Below are 22,661 nucleotides of genomic sequence, written 5' to 3' on the forward strand. Positions count from 1 at the left end.
TTCCTTCATGTGACAAGAATATTTATTGAGAAGCTACATCCATCGACCTGGACTGTGAATTGGCTATGGTATGCCTGTTTCCTAGGAAGCATGGTATGGTACCTTCTACCCCTCTTGAAAGCTGCAGCTACAAATACTACCCCTCTGTTTTTCTTTTACACAGGGCAGTGATTTGACCCGAGTTAAAGTACTGTCAAATTGAGTTTGCAAAAAATAATTACAAAACAAATCCCATGATGGTGCCTTAATAAACAAGCATTTGCAATACAATAGGTCTTGCATTTACGCTAGTTTAAGCTATCAGCATCGTAAATGACAATGCCTTTTATTTATGTTTTTAATAAACAAACACATAAATAAAAGGCATTGTCATTTACAATGGCAATAGCTCAAAATCGTGTAAATGCAAGACCTATTGCATCATGCCCCACATTAAAATGTATATGTGCCCCCCCAGAACATGCAAGTGACAAAGAAAAATAAAAAACGCAACCTGCAGTGTTTTACCGACCTCGAAGGAGCACGCAGCATGTGTTGCCATTCACATTACAGGGCGACCTGCCTCAAGTGAGACCAGTAAACAGCAGTGCTGATGCTTGCGCCTTGGCTGCTGGGGGTGGAGTGGCGGGGTTGGGGTGGCAAGAGGAATGCTCCGAAGAGGTGGAAATAGCATCCAAAGTGGAGCGAGGCAGGGAGTCCCGCGTTCTGTAATCGGCCAGCCTTTTGCAAGGAGGATGCAGTCTATCGAACCAGGAGTACCGGGGAGGTGTAGCAAACGAAAGTGTGGGACTGATGATGTCAGCAAAGAGAGGGAACACCCACAATAAAAACGCAACCTCCTTCCCGTCTAGGAGGCAATGAGCAGGGTGGGCAGCAGCACGGGGACGCCCCTCTTGACCCTGCATGCAGCATATTAGAACGCTCCAGGGACGTAAGACCTGGCAAAGCAGTCTTTGGTGAAGTGGAAAAATAGAAAGACTGCAACTATTATTAGTAATTAGACATGCAGGGTATCCCTATTGTTCAGAGCGCCCTGCATTGACGGCACACTCCATGTGGGATTATAAAGCAAGAACAACCACAAAACATGCCAATACTGATACTCATTCATACATCACATTTATTCCAAAGGCAAGGAGACCTAAACACCCGATTGGAAATGTTTTTTTCTTTCTTATTTCATACTTTTTGTTTTAGTAGAATATTAATTTTTGATTTGACAATTTATTTCAATACAACTGTGACTCGTGCAAGAAGAAAGAAAGATTCGGAATATATTTGCAAAACAACTATAAATACAAGTTAATGTGGGTACAAACACACCACAAAACTTACACAAGGTGCCTATGGCGATTTGTTTCACCGGATGGTGAATAAGGAGATTGATGTTCGTTTGACAAAAGATTGAGCTTAGTGTTCTACGTCCTGAGAAGAACCCGACATTGTCATAGGGGTTCGAAACGCGTCGACTGGTCTCTTTCTTTATACCAAATAGGTGTCCACTAAGATGGGAAGACCATTTGTTGCTCACTAAAGACTATGTGTATATAAGTTTCTAGGATAATAAGTGAGCCCGTAGGTCCACCGTTTGGATTTTGCCCCTGAATTACAACTAAAAATTGTTGTTATAATTAAAAAGAATTAGCAGCATTGTACATTTATAAAAAAGTGAAGGTCAAGACCTAAATTGGAACCAGAGCTACAATTATATTTTGTTTGTTTCTAATCATATATTGATTTGTATTTTATATGTTACATTTGTGTGGTTTTTTTTTTGTTACATGTTTATTTTAAACACATTTTATCTGAAAGAAACAGGTTAGTGTTAGATTCCTTACCTTAGAATATCCCCAGGCGTCAGACTGGATCCGGAAAGTTTTCGTCAGCAGTACCCCTGCGTGTCGCTAGGCATCATCTGCGTCTACGCGTCCGTCGTCGGCGTCGTGATCGCCGGGATGATGTCGTCGGAGTACTTAGATGCCGCCCTCGCACACTGACGTCAGTTCTTCTTTTTTCCGCGCCAGCAAGCGCAGATCTGGGAAGAGCAGCACTCTAGTCATTTTTTGACTAACTTTTTTGATCATTTTTGATCACTTTTAGAGTCTACCTTCGACTCGCGGTGCCAATAGGGATGCCTGGTTTTAAACCTTGCGAGGCCTGTCACCGCCTGATGTCAGTGACAACCCCCACCATCGGTGCCTTTACTGCCTCTGGGCCGACCATGATAAGTCGTGCCCCGACTGCCGGGCCTTGACCTCGAAGGCTAGACGGGAGCGGCCCCGTAAGCTGCTCTAGCTCCGGCAGTCCGCTCTGCACCGCTCGAGGTCCCGGTCGCGGAGCCGCAGTCATCGCTGCTCGACGAGTCACCACCACTCTTTGGGCTCCAAGTCCTCAGGTAAGTCGAGGCATTCGAAAAAGAAGTCGAAAAGGCGTCCTCGCTCTTCTGACTCTCTACTGCCGTTTAACGAAGCCCTCACCGATGTTCCGATGGGCACCTGGTCCAAGCCCTCCACAGGCCTCCCTGTGGATCGGAACATGGCCCGACGCCACTGCCCGGCTCCGGGCGACCCCCTGCTTTCTGTCCGTTCACCCCACCCCGGAGAGCCTGGTCATCCAGGCCTCTACATCCCAGACTGCATTCCCGACCGCTCCTCCGGATTGGGAATACAAAAGGTATGATCAGTTTGGGAAGAAACGGTTTTCCTCCCTGAGTTTGGGGCTGCGGTCAACACCGCCTGCCTTTTGGGCCGTTACACCCGCTCTCTGTGGGATACGGTTGCAGAGGTGCTGCCACAGTGCCCGGAGGAGGCCCGGACACGGCTCGCCCAAGCCCTAGTGGAAGGGCGGGATGCAGCACGCAACTCGATCCGGTATGGACTTGACACCACGGACTCGCTAGGTAAAGCGATTGCAACGACAGTGGTGGTTCGCCACCACGCCTGGCTGAGGTCCGCCAACTTTTCGGGGGATGTCCAGGCCACGCTCATGGACATGCCCTTTGATGTCCGTCGCCTCTTTGGCGACAAGGCGGACAGTGCGCTAGAGCATTTCTAGGACTCCAGGGCTACGGCCAAGTCCTTGGGCCTAGGCCAATGCCAGCAAACTTCTCCTTTTCGCCCCTTTCGTGGCCAAGGAAGGGGCGCCCCACACATCCAGCCAGCCACAGAACCAGTCTCAACGCGGTCGCAGACGTGGTTACCACCGCGGTGGTGCCGGGGGACAACGGCAGGGCCAATCCGCTCCCGCAACATCTGCCTCCAAGCCTTCCTAGTCCGGCATTTCAGGCCCATTCGACGCCAGTGGGGGGCAGGGTTCGACATCACCTCCTCCACTGGTGTACCATCACGTCGGACAGGTGGGTGCTGTAAATCGTCCGAAGGGGCTACTCCCTCCCCTTCGAGGCGACCCCTCCAGCTATGCCACCGCAGTACCACCGCATGTCGGGGGATGACTTGCGACTTCTGCTCGAGGAAGTTATGGCCCTCATGCCCAAGGGGGCCATCGAGCGCGTTCCTGGGCCAGAAGTAGGACGTGGTTGCTACTCCCACTACTTTCTGGTACCCAAGAAGGGCAAAGGAGGCCTACGCTCTATCTTGGACCTATGGAGCGTCAACGGCTTCCTCCCGGAAGGAGAAGTTCAAGATGTTGACTTTGGCTCAGGTCCTAGCTGCCCTGGACCCAGGAGACTGGATGGTAGTGCTGGACCTGCAGGACGTGTATTTCCACATCCCCATCCTGCCGGCCCACCGGCGCTGCCTGAGGTTCACGGTAGGCCACGAGCACTTTCAGTTTACCGTGCTCCCCTTCGGCCTTACTAGCGCCCCACGGGTGTTCACGAAAGTGATGGCGGTGGTTGCACCTCATCTGCGCAGATCAGGGGTTTCAGTCTTCCCCTATCTTGACGATTGGTTGTTGAAGGCGGGCTCGCCCCAAACATCATCTCCCACCTCCAGACTACGGCCGACCTCCTGCACTCGCTGGGGTTCTCCATCAACGTGCCGAAGTCACACCTGTGCCCCTCTCAGAAGCTCATTTTCATCAGAGCGGTTCTGGACTCGACGCAGTTTTGGGTTTATCGCCCCGAGCAGTGGGTTCGGGATATTCAGGCTCTGATTCCGATCTTTCAGCCTTTATCCCGAGTCTCAGTCAGGTTGACGCTGCGGCTCCTGGGGCTGATGGCCTCCTGCATCCTTCTGGTGCATCACGCTAGGTGGCGGATGCGGGCTCTGCAGTGGGACCTGAAGTTTCAGTGGGCACAGCATCAGGGCAACCTGTCTGACCACGTCCTGATCTCGGAGGGCACTGCGAGTCAGTTGCAGTGGTGGCTCACAAACCGCGATTGGGTCAGCGGCATATCTCTCGCCCTACCCCAACCGGAGCACATAGAGGTGACTGATGCGTCCCTTCTGGGATGGGGGGCCACCTGGGAGAGAGGGAGATCAGAGGCCTCTGGTCTCTGGCGGAGTCCCAGCTCAATATCAACCTTCTGGAGCTGGGGGCGATCCAACTTTCACTGAAGGTATTCCTTCCCTCTGTCCGGGGAAGTGTAGTGCAGGTGTTCACGGACAACACCACAGCCATGTGGTACTGCAACAAACAGGGCAGGTGGGGTCGTGGACCCTTGCTAGGAGGCTTTGCGGCAATGGCTGGAACACCAGGGCATCACCCTGGTGGTTCAACACCTGGCAGGTTCCCTGAACGCCAGGGCGGACGAACTCAGCCGCCGGTGCATGATGGATCACGAATGGCATCTGAACTCGGACGTGGCGCAAGGTCTCTTTCAGCAGTGGGGAGAGCCTTGGTTAGATCTATTCGCCACCGAAGAGAACGCGCAATGTCATCAGTTCTGCGCTTTGGAATTTCCAAGGAGGCACTCACTCGGTGACGCTTTTCATCGCGAGAGGAGCTGCGGTCTGTTGTACGCCTTTCCGCCTATACCACTTCTGCCCAGAGTGCTGAAGAAGATCAGACGAGACCGGGCCCAAGTCATCCTTGTGGCTCCGGACTGGGCATGAAGATACTGGTATCCCGAGCTACTCAGCATGTCAGTCGACCCCCCCCGATTCGTCTTCCTCTTCAGGAGGACCTTCTGTCGCAGCAGCAGGGGACGGTCCTCCACCCGAACCTGTCCAGTCTCCACCTACATGCGTGGAGATTGAGCAGCGGCAGTTGAGGCCATTTGACTTGCCTCCTGAAGTTTGCCATGTAATTCTGGCAGCCAGGCGTCCCTCCTCAAAAACGGTATACGCTTGCAGGTGGAACACATTTGTGGCATGGTGCACAGCAGAGGCTGTGGATCCACTCTCTGCCCCCATTTCAGAGGTTCTCCTCTTCCTTCATTCTCTTGCCCAGCAGGGCTCTGCTCTAGGCACTATCAAGGGCTACCTCTCAGTCCATCACCTTGCCCACCTTCTATCCGCCTCCACATCCCTCGAAAGAGGTAGAGTGCTCCACCGTCTGGACCCAAAACGTGTGCTCTCATTCTATCTGGACCGCACACGCCAATTCCAGGTGGACGACCAGCTCTTTGTTGGTTACGTGGGCGCAAAGAAGGGACGGGCGGTGCACAAGTGGACCATCTCTCGGTGGGTCGTCTTGTGCATCAAGGGTTGCTACTCCTTGGCAAAAAAGGAGCCTCCAGTTGGGCTGTGCGCCCATTCCACTCGGGCCACAGCAGCTACTACTGCCCTGGGTCGCGAAGTCCCCTTGCAGGACATCTGCCAGGCAGCTACGTGGGCCTCGCTGCACACGTTTGCTAGACACTACTGCCTGGACAGACAAGTCCGGAGAGATGGCTTTTTCGGTCGTTTCGTTTTCCAGGACTTTTTGGTGTGATCTTGGTTCACAGACCCACCACCGGGGTTTGTGTTGCTGGGGTATCTATTCTAAGGTAAGGAATCCAACACTAACCTGTTTCTTTCAGATGCACAAGTTACTTCCCTTCGATAACGATATATCTGTAAGAAACAGTAGTTAGTGTTGGATTCCTTACCGCCCCACCCATCCTCCCCGTTCTGCGAACTGATATCTAGGGTTAAGGACATCCCTTTCAGGGCCTTAGTTTCATGGCACCATATGTCGGTTTCTATCATGGCTCTGCGTTCCTGGCGTGGAAAGTTATGTACAGAACTGACGTCCGCATGCGAGGGCGCCGTCTAAGTACTCCGACGTCATCCCGGCGATCACGACTCCGACGACGGACGCGGAGCCGCAGTCGACGCCTAGCAACGCGCATGGGTACTGCTGACGAAAACTTTCCGGATCCAGTCTGACGCCTGGGGCTATTCTAAGGTAAGGAATCTAACACTAACTATGTTTTTTACCGATATATCGTTACCGAAGGTAAGTAACTTGTGCATTCCGTTTTTTAACAGTTTACACCCATTAGAAAACCAGACATTTATCTTAGAGGCCTCAAGCTTCTCAAGTCAGTCGAGTATATGGAGGCCGTTTGTTTGTTACATGTTGTGGTGTCTTCAGTGTATGTTTATAATTGTATTAATATAAATTGTGAGTTCAAAAATAAATTTTCTACCAAAACGAAAAGTATGAAATAAGAAAAAAACCATTTGAAATGAAAAAATTAAAATTAATTTTTTTTCCAATCAGGTGTTAGGTCTCCTGGCCTTTGAAATAAATTTGATGTATGAATGAGTATCAGTATTGGCATTTTTTGTGGTTGTTCTATTATATTGGTCTAGCCTTACCGATTAGGGGCCAAACCCTTTCTTGTTATTACAGAATTATAAAGCAAGGCGTGTGCCCCTTTTATAAAATTTCAAGCAAGGCATGACGTGCTGGAAAAAATTTAAAAAATCTAATATTATGGGGTGAGCCTGGAAAAGCGGTGGGGGGGGGGTTGTACAAGGCAGTGTCCCCAGCAGAGCTCTGTCAGGCAGCACAGACCAGTGTAGCATAGACAGCCTGCATCTTCCGGCGGCGCAATTTTTTGGAAGCTTCTGATTTATTGAAGTAGTGCACAATGGAACAATTAAGCAGCTACAGCGTAAGTGGACTGCAGTTAGCCAGTACTCCTGGGACCAAAACGGAAGTAATGAATCGGCAGTGACAACAAATGAGGAGCAACCAAAGAAGACCTGCTCCGGAATCAGCCAATGGTAAGCACAGGCGGAATTTCCCCTCGGTATAGTGCTTACAAGAGGTCTTGCAGACCGCGCATGCGCTGTCAAGACTCGACCTAAAAAGGTAGGCAGCATAAAATTATGTTCCAGTCGCACACATTACTAAGTTAATAAACTTTTGAAACCATTAAGTTTAGGCCACATATGTTGCATTTGATTGTACCATTAACAGCCAGAAAAAAAATGCCTGATATAGTGAGTAAATTAAAAATAATAAAGACCAACTGTCTACAAAATGTAACGCCTGAAAACGAATTTGTTTACCTGATTTGGTCTTATTGATTTGAAATGCTGAGCCTAAAGAAATTGTAAGTTGTAAATAGCATTTATTAAGTTGAAGAAAAATACTCTTTGAGGCCACTGTTGGGTGGTAATTTGTGCTTTACAAAGGACATAAAGCAAGAAAGTTGCTGAAACTACCAGGCACTGCTTTTCGGGGGGTGGCAGGGGGGGGCACTAAGAACAAAGGCAAGTCAAATGCCACCATTAATTCAGAAAGGCGGTGACGAACCTATGACCAGGATCATATCCACATTTGGACTCATCTCCCACACAAGGATGGGTGGCATGACCATTCATGCAGCAATCACTCACTCCCTTCTGTTCCACTCTATGTAAGAGCCCAACAACACCAACAGCCTACCCACATAGGCCACACTTGCAACCTGCCGAATCCAAACTACTCCAAACGATCAGATGTAAACTTAAGAATTTGGTTCGCTTTACATTTCGCATGCAGCTGTGCTTGAATGTTAATTAGAGTGATGTCCTATTACTTACCGGTAATCTTCATTACTCCGGGTCCTGTAGTCCTTGACACCTTCATACTTACAAGAGGAGATGATCATCTCCCGACAGAAAAAAACAAGAGGAATGCTGGGATACTAATACTGCCCCTCCCCCGGGAGTACATAAGCAGTACTTACCCAGCAGACCTCCTGTACTAACAAGCCCAGACAGGAAGGCCGGCCGCCTGGGAGGGAGGGGGGGGCGTATGAAGGTGTCGAGGACTACGGGACCCGGAGTAATGAAGATTACCGGTAAGTAATAGGACATTACCCCCAGGTCCCTCCGCCCTCGACACCTTCATACTTACAAGAGGAGAATACCAAAGCAGAAACCCGGCCTTCCGCACGCACAAGCACACCCAGGAAACCACAACAAAAGCAGCCACCCAAGGGAGCACCGAGAAGGAGGAAAGGAAGACCGCAGGAAACAGCCGTCCCGCAACCCAGAACAGGACAGCAAGGACCAGGGCCGGAGAGAAAGAAAAATCCAGGGCTCCAAAGAAAGGAGGCCGCCAACCCGAGCAACCGGCAACCGGGACCCGGACCAGGACACCAAGACCAGCCAAAACAACCCACCGTAGAAGGCCGCCCAGGCCAGAACCAGCAGGAAGGCACACCGGGCCAGGCAGACCCACCAGGAAGACGAGACAACCCAGAAGAAAGCCAAAGAAGAAACGGCCAACAGATCGCAGGCACAGGCACTCAGCCCAAAAAGGAAGGAGAAGCACAGGCCAGAAACACGGGCAAACTCCCAAAAAGAAAGGAGACGAGCCCAAGAGACCCGAGGAGGAAACCCCGCCGAGGAGGCCCAGGAAGCAACAAGCACCCAGGAGCCGAACAGGACCGAGAACCCGACCCAAAAGACAGTGACGGGTAAGAACCCCAGAACCCAGCCGAAAGCCCACCAAACAAGGAGAGGCCAACAAGACCGGAAACCAGCAACAAAAAAAACACAACCAGGTCGGGAACAGAGAAACCGACCACATGCCCAGAAAACCCCAACCCAAAGGGAGGGAACACAAGGCAGGAAGGGAGCACAGAGCAACCGGGAAAACCCCAGCAGCCGCCCAACGAGGCACAGAGGACAGCACCAAGAAGGCGCCCAAAAGACACAGGACCGCCCAGGAACCCCACACCCACACCCAGGCCAGGCAAGCAGCAAGGGCAGGAGCAGCGGGAAAGAAAACCCAGGGAGAACAGCACCCAGACCATAACCACAAGGCCCCAACCCAGCAACGCCGGAGAGGAGCCAAGCAAACCACAAAAAAAGAGGCCAACAAACTCCAACAGAACCGGGAAGCCAGGACCAGAGCCAAGCAACCCGACCACGCAGGTGGAACAGCAGGCCCAAGCAAACCCCAAAGGAGAGCAGAGGACAAAGCAGCAGGAAACCACTGACAACCCGCAGCCAGGAGGGAGGGACCCGCACAGGCACGAGAACCACAGAACAGCACCCCAACTAGAGAGGGAAGGGCATCCAAACAGACCCACACAGGGAACAAAGCCTGGGAAGCGAGGGAGGAAGGAGCGAGCCAGGACCACAGAACCAGGAAGAACCCGGAAACGGCCAGCAACAAACCCCCAGAACAGGCCAAAAATGGGACAGCACAGCCGGAAAACCCAGGAGGCACAGCCCGAAGCCACACACAACCAGCAAGAAGCCGGCAGAACCGTAGCCACAGAACCCCACACAGGCCCACAACACCGGGCAAACAAGCCGGGGAAGAGAACCAACAGTAGGAGAAGGCCCAGAAGGAACCACCAGAAGCGGCCTCAACTGCAGAACACCCCGCCAGGAGCCAAAGAGAGAATAGCAAGGAAGCAGAGCCCAAAAAGGAGCACCACAAGCAGGAGCGGGAAGCAGCAGCAGAAACCACAGCCAGGCACCCACCAAGGGAACCAGACGAGACCAGAAAAACCCAGGGAGCAAACACCCCCAACAGAAGAGGGACCCGGAAGCCAACAGCCCCCAGCAGCCCCAGAAGGCCAGGCAGGGACCAGCCCGACCAAGCACAACACAGAGCAGACAGCGGAGCACGGGGACAGCACACCAACCCGGAGAACAGGAGGCATGACCGGAACCGGCAGCAGCCCGGAGGCCCCAGCCAGGAAAAAAACAGGCAGGCACCCCGGCAGAAAACAGGAGGGGCAGACAGCCAAAGGCCAGCCCAGGGGGAGCCAGAGCAGAAGCAGCCAGGACAAGCACACAGAAAAGCCCCCGGACAACACCAGAAGCCCCAAGCGGGAGCAAGGGAAGCCCACACCAACAGGAAGACCCAGGCAGGCACCACAAACAGGCACCAAGCAGGGAACAGACGAGAACAGGAGCAGGCAGGGCTGAATCAGAACAGCCGCACCCAAGGCAGCACAAGCCACCCAAGCGCAGGCAGAGGGGACAGACCACCTCAAAGAGCCCCTGGCAAGACACAGGCAAGCACCCAAGAGCGGAACCAGGCACAGCCCAAGGGACGGGAGAAACAGGAGCAGGAACCAGGAGCCCCAAAGGCGACCAACCACACAGAAGCCAGGAAGCGAAGAACCAGGACACCCAAGCAGAGCAGAGGCACAACAGCCAGCCTGCTGCGGAGGCAAGGCCACAGAGGGAGAATAGCATGGTAGGCCAACCTGAACCAGGGGAGCCCACAGGACCCCACCCCCGCTTCGGCCCGAGGAGCAGAAACACCGACCCACCACCAGGCGGGGCAGGCAGCCCGAAGAAGAGGGGGAAACAGAACGCACCCCCCACAGGCCGCCGCAGAAGAAGAGGTACGCCAAGCAGAAGAGAGCAAGGCGCAAGCAAGCACGCAGGAAAACCCCAACAACACAGGGAACCCCAGGAGCAAGCAAAGGCAGAGCCAGCTAAATGGAACCCGCCACCACAGAGGCAACCGGAACCCACGCCAACCTGAGGCAAGCCACAAACAGAAAGGGCAAACGCCCACAGAGCCGCCAAGAGCACGGGCACATCCAGAAGAAGAGAACCTAAGGGAGCAGAACCTCGGAACGCCCACCATGCAACAACAGCAAGAACCGGGGCGGGCAAGGGCGTAGACCAGGAACAAACCACACAGGAGGCAAACAGCGGGGACTCCAGAGACAGCAGCAGGACACCCCAAAAAGCAAAACTGGACGTAGCACAGCGCCGAACGCAAGTCCCCAACAAACCCCGGCACCCCCAGGAGGCACCGACCCAGGGACAAGACACACGCCAGAAGGCACACCGGGCATCACCCCAGGACCGGCACCAGCAGGCGAACAGAGGACCCACCAACACCGGACATCAGGACAGCAGCGGCCGGACTCGAACCCACGGCCACGAGCGCCAGCAAAACCAGAGGTACAAGAAGGAGCACAGAGCCCAGCGCCTTGCAGCACCTAGAAGAAAAAAGTGGGGGTGAAAACAGCCAGAGCGGGGGCCAACAACACAACAAGGCCCCCACCGCAAATGTGAGAAAAACACATACACATGCAGCAAAGGAACAAGACACCCCAGCGCTCCATGCCACAGAAGCATGCCATATAGACCTGCCAAAAAATGGAAGGCAACCTAGGGTGCGCAAAACCCCGAAAACCCAACCCCCGGCTCGTGCAAAAAGCCCAGGGCACATGCAAACGCAGCACAGGTCACCGGAGAAAGCCTCCGTGAAAAGACAGGAACTGTCAGAAAAAAGGACGAGCCAGGCAAAGGCGGGGGCATATGAAGAGACCAGAAGGCACAGCCACACCGAAGGACAAGCCCACTGGAGTCCGGCGCCCAAGACCACACGGCCCGCCAAGGACACCAAACCGAGGGAACAGGCACAAACCCTCAGTAATCGCCAACCACTCTGACAGAAAGTGAAAAACACTAGCACAATAGCAAGGCGGGGAAAAGAGCAGTCAACAGAGGGCAGGGACAGGAACAAAAGGAACGTCCCCCACACAGCGCCCATGGATCCACAGGGACTGAAGAAACACAGCCCCGGACACCAGGCACAAACCCCTCATTGAGACATCAGGAATGAAGCAGAGGACACCAGAGGCGGCCCCCGAACCAGACATCAGAGGCCCCCGCATGCCAGTAACAGGAAACATTCCAGCGCTGCCAGCGGCGCGGCGTGGGAAGCCCAGTATAAATTCCTTTTCCACTGCAGATGACATCAGAGGCTGAGCGGGGGACCCCGCAGCCCCCCCAACCTCCGGGGCAGGCAGAGAAATGGCACGAGCAGAGTGCCACAGAAGCGAGGCCAGGCGCCCGCAGCCGTTAGCACCGGCCACCTGAAACTGAAAGAGAATGGGCAGCATACACAGGCAGGCAGAAGAAAAAAAGGGGATCCCGAAATCGGGACTCACCAGGAGTGGGGGCCAACCCCAGGAACAAGGCCCCCACAGCACCACCGAGCAGAAGTCCATCAGGAGCCCATCCAGCAAGGCACGGCTCCCCGGCCAGGCTCGGGAAGCCGAGCCCGCGACCCGGAAGCAACCGGGAACTCCAGCACCAGCCACAAAGGGCCGGTAAGCGCACGTAGCACACAGCCGGGAACTCTGCAATCCAAACACCGGCACCAGAGCAAGACCGACTCCAAGCAAGCCTGGCAGGCCAGGAGGCAGTCCAGGGAACCCCCACGACCACACAGCCAGGCAGCAGGGCGGGGGGAGAAGAGAAGCACCGCCACTCAAGCCCAGCAGGAGCAGCACCAGCACACCATCAATTCTGTCGACAGACAGAAAAAAAGAACAGGAGGTCTGCTGGGTAAGCACTGCTTATGTACTCCCGGGGGAGGGGCAGTATTAGTATCCCAGCATTCCTCTTGTTTTTTTCTGTCGGGAGATGATCATCTCCTCTTGTAAGTATGAAGGTGTCGAGGACGGAGGGACCTGGGGGTATTCACTGTTATTCACACACATTTAAACACATTCCACATATGCCACACTACAATACCATACTCTTCCAATCATGTATAACGTCGGACAGCATGCTATCCAGCCACGGAAAGCCCTTTGTCAAGCCACATGAATCAATATATAAACACAAACTATAGTGCATTACACTGCAAGGAGTCGCCACACGCAGTGATATAAATCATATTACGCTTTAGAAGAAAAAGTGTCTGAACACTTATTTGAAGCAAAAACCATACGTGGGTAAACAAAATACAATAAAAAAAGACCAGTGGACATGACCTTTTATGTTAATAGCACATCTGCCTACCTCTTTTGGGTGCATCACGCCGCTTTAGGGTGAAGATATGACTTATCTAGCTCTGTGCTGCTATTTGCAGAGCGTGGCCTTTGTGATAACCAACTCCCCCTCACTCCAGTAAGGCCCTCATTATAAGTTCACCCTGCGCTATAATCCAAGTTAAATACCACAAGTTGAGTCTCTGGGCCTGGAATTATGTGGGAGTGAAAGTTTTGGACCATTAATTCCAGGCCCTGAGCATCAGACCACTACATTTGCTGTAGGAGTTGCGAGGAAATATGAGAAAACTGCCTGTAAAGGACCCGGTAACCTCTGGCTCTTAGTAGTTATTCCCCATTTCAGATGGAAAATTTGTAATGGCCGAACCTTGGTGCATAAACACTGACTGCTAATGTAGATTCTGGCCCCCTGTTATCGCCATACCAAAATGTAGACAACTCATAATGAGGGCCTAAATAAGTAACAACTTAACATGTCTAATGAAAAAGTGGAAGAGTGGCTGTGGTTACCAACACAGGCCATGTGCTGCGGAAGAGAAAGGAAATATTACTTTCCAGCAAAGCACAATAAGTATTTAATTTGCTGGCTATTATGCCACTTTAACTATAGTAAGCATAGTTAGGTGTCTAGATGTAGGTAACGGCAATGGTCAGTGTGAGGGTGTATAAAAGTCAGTATAGAATAAGGGTCTCCAACCTTTTCTCAAATAGGAGCTACTTATGTTTATTGAAAATCTTCCTGAGCTACTACTATTAGTAGTGGTGTAACAGTGACCTCATCAAACACGGTTACGTTAATCGCCACCATATACAAGATTAAAAGCAGGGATCACCTCAGTTATCAGGCAGGGTTGCCAGCAGTAATGTAAGAAAGGCTGTGTCACTGCCACCAATATTAATATCAGTTATAAGTATACCTAAAGCTGCATGATTTTCACTTAAATATTAATATCAAATATAGTTTTGGAAATGCAACCCTTGTTCTCCAAACACCAGCTTATGTGTTCTGTAAATACATGCCTTTTTATCTTCCATACACACTTACTATTTTGGTATTCATAAGTCAACCTAGCAAAAATTTCTAATTTAGTTGACTGAGCTACATACAGGCGAGCTGCTTTCAGGTTGCTGCAGAGATACCAGTAGCTCACGAGCTACCTGTTGGAGAAGCCTACTTCTAAACACACGACCAATAGCCCTCTCAACAAGGAAAAAAAAAAGGCAAGCCTGGCCTTCATGGCCAATGGATACTGTATGTGCTGTGGCAACATCGGCATCCCCACACACCTCCATTAAACATTACTGCGTGGATATACAGATGACTAAGGAAGCTCAAGTGGGACAAAGGGTACTTCAAAACCTGTTTGCAAAGAAACACTACATAATCTAATGCACAGCATGCAAATCCAGAAAAAAGATTCATGCTGCCAAACGAAATGGTTATTTACCAGTATAAGTAGATTTGCAGATGAAGGGGTTTTCCGGATTCACGTGCGACCCACCCACCTCCCCTTAGAGGAGGTATGCAAACGGGTGCTCCAAGTCTCTATATCCCTGACTGGGAAAGAACTTTGCTGCTTTTTGGTTTCACCATTGTGAAGTCTCACTGTATGATTAGTTGGGAGTGCACACCTCTGTCTCAGACCGTGAATATACTGCATAACAGGGTAGAGTGGAGCATACAGTCAAGGATAATGAGCTGCTTGTAGGCCCGTGACAAACCTTCTGTTTTTGCTGAAGGTTATGGGCGGGTCAATTATGGAAGTCCCAAGGAGGCCTGATTCCATGAGGGAAAGTATCACATTTTGCTGGGTAGGGGTTCTGTAGCGCCACATAGTGGTGCACTGACAGCATGGCGTTAGCAGGCCCATTAATGTTTGTACATGCCTGCCCGGCCCCTGGTAATCTAACAAGATTAACTAGTCTAAGGGCAGTCGTAGTAGAGGATTGTGGGTTATTTGACATTGGTGGCATGTCCACGAGTGGTCTAGGATATGGCAATCTACAGCCCCCTAGGCGGGAAAGCAGTGGGTGAGGGGCAGATTTCAAGGGCACCCCTGCCACATATACTTATCAGGGCTGACCAGTCCTAGCCCGGTATCTCAAGTGGCATGAGGACCGGGTGACGTTTTTCTCTCCTGCCTCATGGAATCCAGGGCAAGGCTAGAATGGGGAGGGATGGGATGGTGGTATGTCTCTCTGCAGCATCCGAAGTCCAATCACCGTTGGGCGTGATCACTTACTTGTAGGTGGTACCACCCACTACTTTAGTCTAAGGCACGTCCAGGCCTCGCTGCCGGTATGCCATCTGTTGGTGAAGCACCATTTTCCATTCCAGGAGTCAGCCACAGGTAGTCTGCATCAGTCCAGGTGAAGAAACTGTCCAGATGCAGCTTCTGGAACGGATTGGAATTCCTCACATGATCACTGTTTTAGGAGGGATTCAGCTGAATTTACCACAGTTCGACTCTCCTGGTCGCGATCTCAGCAAGCTCCTTGCTTTTACTGCTTAACTTAGTTATTTTGACGTTTCTCTTGACAGTGCTCCTACTCCAATTTTATTTTTGTACAAGGTGTATTTCGGATGGATACTTACGTCTTACCTACAGACGTGTTCCCAAGTATATGTAGAAAGTAGTCAGAGTACAAAAAGCAGAATAAGTGCCAGATGAGCAGATAGAATAAATAATATTCAAGCCAGTCGAGTTGAATATTGTAGTAGGTCATCATTATCTTCTATGAGGAAACTTCAGCCAATATCTAAATGAGTCATAATCCCCATTGTGGTGGTTGGGGTAAAAAACAGCCTACCAATGATATTAGTAGCATCAGATATTGCCATTGATCTCCATTGATGGGTATCCAAATTTCACCCTGGAATAGAAATTTTGTCCGCCTTTTTAATCACCCAATGTGATACACCGAGATTGAGCGTAATACTAAGGTGGCTAAAATAATTTATTCATCATTAACTTCCTCATCCTTCTCCCAAACCCTGTTTCCGCGCCGTCATAACTTACCTTCTCGTGTCTGTCCTTTCAAAATTGTGAGTATAGTTAAATTATCATCAATGGTGTTTAGCAACGTACACTGCGTCAGCCATTTTCTCATTTACACTAAGCTGTAGCCTACATATTCATTGAAAAAGGCAGAACTCATTGCATATTGATAGAAGTTATACACAACATTTTTATAACTTTTACAGGCGAGCAAAGGTGGAACTCAGTTAACTTCGATCAAACGCTGGTTGCATATCGTTCTGGATTTATTAGTTGAGAACAATGAAAATTTTATTTTGTGTGTAGTATATACTGGCTGTAGTTAATAAGGTAACCAAAAAGTTGTGTGATAAATTAATTTATTTTCATTCCAGGTCCAGAGCCAGAGTAAAGAACAGCAGAGTAATCCTTTTCTTCGTAAAAAGCGGTCGCAGCTTGCAGAGCCTTCAATTCTTAATACCATTCAGCAGATTCCAGGAGTTGGAAAAGTTAAAGCTTTACTACTTCTACAGTATTTTCCGAGCATCCACCAACTCTCAAAGGCGTCAGTCCAGCAACTTGAAGAGGTCGTTGGAAGGGGAATCGCACAACAAGTGCATACCTTCTTCACGCAACAAAGATGACAAAAAGTTTGAAAAATTATCATATGTATATAGTGCTATGTATATATTTATATCCAGTTCGTCAGGTTCTTCTGTTAGATTTTGTTGGTGATGAACATGGGAACATGAGCGGCGAAGTGACAGGAGTCCTTATCTCACCTGCTCCAAGGCTAGCTCTGAGCACAGCATGGTCATTACTGGTCTCCAAGGTGGTGTGGAAATTACTACGCATTTTAAGTAGGCATGACGTGTCTTCAGCCAGTTGATTCCAATCCCCTTGTGTGTTTCCGCTCATCTTCAAGAGTGCTGCTCTACCGACAAGTGTTGTATTCTTGACCGAAATATTGACTTCTTGAGACGCATGTAGATTCAGTCTGCAGTGATCAAGATCGACGGTTCACTGATCAGTTGTACAAAGATTAAACTCTTTGTTTTTCGAATCATTAGGATGGTTTGCAAAGCTGTCAAAAATACATTTTTAATAAAGAACGTTGCAAGCATGCTTTGGTGTTTATTCCAAGCTTAATATTTCCTTTTATCCCAAGTTGACCAATAAGAATACTTTTGCAAAGTCGAGAAAATATTAGAGACATTGCTGAAAAAATTCATATATCTCAATAACTGTTATTAACGTTTCCTACCTATACACCTGTGCAGGGTAACAAACTTGAGAAATAGTTGGTCAACATTTGTTAATATTCTGGCGTTTTAAATACATTGACCGGTACATTTAACAATATAGCTTGCAAGGTTATGCAAACTGTGGTAACATTTTATTTAACATCTTTTGAAAAATGTTTATTATTTTATAATTATAATTTACAAACCATGCTTTCAATTGAATGAACAAAAGTACTATCCTATAGTCGTAACGTACATTTTTAATGTGAGTTAATTGGATTTAGGCTGTTTGGATAACAACAGTAATAATGAAACTGTGGTAGTTGGCTTCTGTTATATCTCCACTTCTGGTTTGGTTTTTGGACACGATTGGGGTTTACCATTACTCCAGTTGAATTTTGTCTTTTGGATCACTTACAACTTTGGACCCAGATGATTAATCTACATGAAACTTTCAAAATGTATACTGGCCCACAAATTTGACTTCAGAAAGTTAAAAGCAAATTGGTCACTGTGAGGAAAAAGTTTTAGAGAGCCGACGGTTGCCTTTCCCATTTACTCTTAACCAGAGTTTTTCGTCAAACATAGGGAAAGAATGCTGGATTTGATGTGAAGATCGAATTTGGGGCAATAGCGTCTTACTTTATTTGATTGTAAATCTGCCCAGTTACTTTTAATAAATTCTGAAAAATAAAAAGCTCAAATTCATTTATTGGCGGTTTGGTTGGAAGTTCAAGCTTTTATTGTGCACCACTGACATTCGACGGTTAATGTGAGCTATGCAAACAAAACTCCCCTCGGTGCATTGCTTATGAGTTATGAGAGATCACGGACCACAAATCACGTTCTCTATTGCCATGATCACTGATTCGCTCAGCACCCCAAGTTCACCAGGCTCTGCATTTGGCTGTGTCGATCAGTAACAACGCTGAGCACGTTGGGGCAAGATGGCCGCTGGTGGATTGTAGTGAGCAGTCGCATCTCACTCTTTCTCCCTCCCAGTGTTGAAAAATGTTTTGACAGCCTCCCAGTACGGCGATGAGACTAGACCCCTGGAGCAGAGGAAGCAGCCGAGGAAGCGGAATTATCAGAGCTCCTGGCATCCTGCCTTGGATGCATCTCACCAGCGGAGTCTTGAAAGCAACTATACAGCGGATCATGAGAAGCTTTTCCGACTTCACAGCGCTGGTTTGTGAGCAGGCGCTTAACATGCCAACACGTAGAACTAGGGGAATCGATCCTAAGGACTCTGCATCGAAGAAGGATGCTAACAACAAAGTAGACCCGAAGCCACCAATGGCGCTGCCACGCTACGAGGCACCAGCACTAAAAAAAACATTGTGAAGAAATCGGGAGAACAGCGGGTAAATAACGAGGCTGCACCCCTACCTGGCGTGCCCCAGGACTCCCTGGCTCAGCGTCTTCGCAGAATAAGGGAAAGATCAGGGAAACCTCACTTCGGCAACCCACAGTCGCAGAAAGTTTCGCCTCCCAAAGTGCGGAATCCGGAGACGCGACGGCAAATATCAACGTGAGGAGGATCGAGAAGGACTCCAATCTGCTGAACATCCTCGTGGACGCTTCGGTATCGGTAACCAGGCAACCGGCACAACTGGAGCAGGAGCTGCATCAGGGGTCAGAGAGCACAGCCGCTGCTGCTGTCCCTCAGGTACACTCGGAGCACGCAGCGGAGCACCTAACTGGAGGGGAATCCATGAGCAATACGGCGGAACGAGAAGGCCCAGCAGGGGACACAGACCGAGACAAAGGCTGCATTGAGCGCCCGCAGAATATCCCTATTCAAACGCAGGGTGAGTCAGTGGATGCAGCGGGTTTAAAGCTGGGGGGACCTGGTGTGAGCGGTGAGGGGAGCAACTGGGGATGCAATTTGACTTCTACAACCCAGTACTTATTTGAGGTGGACAATGCAACAATGCTAGGCGAAACGGGGGGGTACTTGGAGGGTGTACCTCGCCAGATCGCTTTTACTCAGTTAATGAGGATTCTGAGTCATTAAGCCCAAGTGAAGGGAGCAGTGAGGATTCCACTGATTCTATGAGCTCAGAGGGCCAGAAATGTACACAAAAGAAACGTAGGTCCAGGAAGAAGGTCAACCCCTCAGGGAGCCCTCCAGATCCCTCTAAAAAGCTCATGTGGGACTACTCTGCTACCTCGCAGACCTACCAGGATAATGATGGTACTCCGTCACAACCCGGGGCTCACGGCTCACCCCATCCACCGCCCCAGCCCGTTTCAATGGATTTGTTATTCAGCACCCTCATAGCCATGCAAAGTGAGGCAAGAGCCGAAAGTCGAAGGGCAAGACAAGGGACAAAAAAAATCCAGAATTCCTTAAGGAAAATGAATAAGCTATATGAAGAGGTCACTGAACGGGTCACTCAAGTAGAGGAAAGGACTGGGAAACTAGAGGACGATTTTAGTAGCTTCCAAAACTTCAAACAGGAACAACAGAAAATGTCCGAGGACATACAGTGGAAGCTGGAAGACTACGATAATAGACAGCGTCGTAATAACTTAAGGCTACTGGGTGTGGTAGAGGGGCTGGAAGGGCAGGATGCCAGGTTATTTGCGGTGAATTTGCTAAAAGGGGCTTTCCCGGAGCTTACCTCATGGCAGTGGGAAAGTGAGGTCCAAAGGGCGCACCGCTTCCCCTTAACAGTCAGGAGAGGGCAGACGCGTCACAAAAGGCTAGGCCCAGAGCTATTCTTCTGTATGTAGGCAATTTTCTGCTGAGACAGCAAATTCTGGAGAAAGCAAAGCCAGAGGCCAAGCGCACTTTCAATAACGTCACCTTCTTTGCTAGGCCCGACTTCTGCCACGTTACTGTCGAGCGCAGGTGGAGGCTGAGGCAGCTTATCGCACCTATACAGGCCCTAGGTTCGGAAGCCTACCTTCTATACCCTGCTAAACTAAAAGTTATTACAAAGGGCCAGGAGAAATTGTTCTTCTCTGAAGTCAAGACAAAAGAATATATGGTGGAGGTCCTAGGCTTTAGAGATGGGGGGGCGCTGACAAAAAAGGGCCCAGATGGGGTTAGCTAAAAAAAATAGGCTGGAACTTTGAGTGCAGGCTTTGTTAATAGATTAGATATCCACGGGAGGGAGGAGGGGGCGACAGCTACATTCTTAAGCGACCACATATAGGTCATGCATGACCTATTTGCCCGTAGGGGGGAGGGAGGGCTAGGGGGGGAAGGGGACAGGCGAGGGAGGGGGTGGGGGGTGGTAGGGGGGAATCACACACAGCACAACACAAGTTCATATGCTTTATATGTTCCTTGGGCCAAGCATGAGGAGTCGTTTCTGAAGACAAGGCATACCTTTGCTGTATTCTAAATGACATGTAGAATTGCCTCAATTAACATCTGTGGGCTTAATGAGGTTAACAAAAGACTGAGAGTTGCCGCTTTGTTAAAAACCTTGCGCTTGGATTTAATCTGCCTACAGGAAACCCATATAGAGGGGACAGGGGGGTTCCTGCTGGAGCAGCTGGGCTTTTCCTTACTGGCTAATACCAAACAGGGCTCAAAGACTAGAGGGGTTGCGGTACTGGGTAAAGGCAGGGATATCATAGTAAATAAAAAGAATGAAGATTAATGGGGGAGATGCTGGAAATTGTCTGCAAGGGCGAGAAGCTCACGCTGGTTTCAGTATATGGCTCCACAGAAGATGATCCTGAGATTTTTCAATTTTTAGATGCAGAACTTGCCCAGTGGCCCGAACCCATTATCTGCTGCGGCGATTTAAACCTTCATGGCCCATTAGGGTCTCATACTCAAGCAGGTGGGGGGGTATGTTGGTAGAAAGAAAAAAAACATAGAGCACTTATAGTATGGCACAGCATAATTCCTTAATAGATCTCTGGGCCAATCTGTACCCCCATAACGATGGTAGCACATTTTTCTCAGCTCCCCATAAGACTCTAGTTAGACTTGATTACTTCTGGATATCTAGCTCCCTTATGAGTAGTTTGAACAAATTTTGATCCAGCACACAAATTTCTATTTTCAATTACTCAACAATAACAATAATTTGTCAATTACAGTGGTAAAACATTCAATAGCAGAATCAGTGATGTTGTTTTGAAGTTCATTCTTTATTTAATCTTCATAAAACAATGTAGCCATTGCCAACGCGTTTCGTCCTCCACGGACTTCTTCAGGGCAAATAAAAAGGCTCTTCTTCTAATATTAGTAAGTAGGAATGTATTCTTCTGTCCAGTCCAATATATGTCAAGGTATCTCAAAGAGAATCTCCCTTTCTTCTCCTTAAGTTTTATTCTCATATGGTGGAGAGAACACTGTAGTTGCAGTATCAAATCGCTTAGATGAGATAGCCAAGCAATTGTCGAAGTTTTATTAGTGAGTTTCGGCCGGCTCCATCGCATGGCGTCTTCCGTAGTGGCATTACCCTTATGAGTAGGTCTCAAATCGAAAAATGTCTCGGACCACAACCCACTGATTCTAACTCTTAAAGTAAGACAGATACACGCACAAGATAATCTCTGGACGTTCTAGAGAGCGTTGCTTAAAGACGAGGTATATGTTAAACACATGAACACATGGATTAGGGATTTTTGGGAGATGAACCGTGGGACTGCAGCTCCTGACATGGTGTGGGACGCTTTCAAAGCGGGTATCCGGGGAGAGACGCTGAGCTTTACGCTCCATAAACAGAAGGAAGAGAAGGAGAAGAGGGAGGAATTGGGTAAAAGACTGCTTAAAGCAGAGGAGGAGCTAAGCGTGGCTATCCAGCAGCAAGTGCCACTGGAACATCAGCTGTTTAAAATAGTGACGATTAAAGCGGAACTAGTAGAATGTATTGCTAGTAAAGCGGCAGTCAACTATTTAACCAAGAAAGAGAACTCCTACGAACTGAGCGAGAGAGTGGGCCATATTCTAGCCGTTCGTACTAGACAGAAAGCTTCGGCATCTGAAATAAGTGAGCTCTTAGATGATCAGGGCAATAGGGTGTCCGAACCTGATGGCGTGAGGGACGTATTTAGACAGTTTTAGGAGGGCCTCTACAGTTTAGACAACGATAATGGTGTAATTGACATACCAGGCTATCTTAGTAATATTTCTCATCCAGTCCTCCCCGAAGTAGAGATGGAAGCTCTGGACTCACTAATTAATATCGAAGAGGTGGTAGCAGCCCTAGAAAGTCTTCCCTCAGGAAAGGCTGCGGGCCCAGATCAGTTTCCCGTAGAATTTTATAAAGTTTTTCAGCAGGCATTGGTCTCAGAGATCTTAATATGCTTCAGGCACAACGAGGGGAGTCCATCCCAAATGCATGGGGAGGGGCGGAT

The 22,661-nt window shown here is 49.5% G+C and overlaps 1 protein-coding gene across 7 annotated transcripts in view; it reads left to right on the forward strand.

The window, feature by feature from the left end:
* The window catches only part of FAAP24 (FA core complex associated protein 24), a 146,992-nt gene extending 129,778 nt beyond the window's left edge, over positions 1 to 17,214 (forward strand). For all 7 annotated transcript variants that reach the window (XM_078670565.1, XM_078670563.1, XM_078670569.1 and 4 more), the window contains one exon: positions 16,485 to 17,214. In XM_078670565.1, the coding sequence (XP_078526691.1) occupies positions 16,485 to 16,733 (249 nt within the window). In that variant the 3' untranslated portion in view covers positions 16,734 to 17,214. The remainder of the gene's footprint in view (positions 1 to 16,484) is intronic.
* Positions 17,215 to 22,661: the final 5,447 nt, after the last annotated feature.

The sequence above is a fragment of the Lissotriton helveticus genome, chromosome 12 (assembly GCF_964261635.1).
Source record: "Lissotriton helveticus chromosome 12, aLisHel1.1, whole genome shotgun sequence".
In the NCBI taxonomy this organism is placed as follows: domain Eukaryota; kingdom Metazoa; phylum Chordata; class Amphibia; order Caudata; family Salamandridae; genus Lissotriton; species Lissotriton helveticus.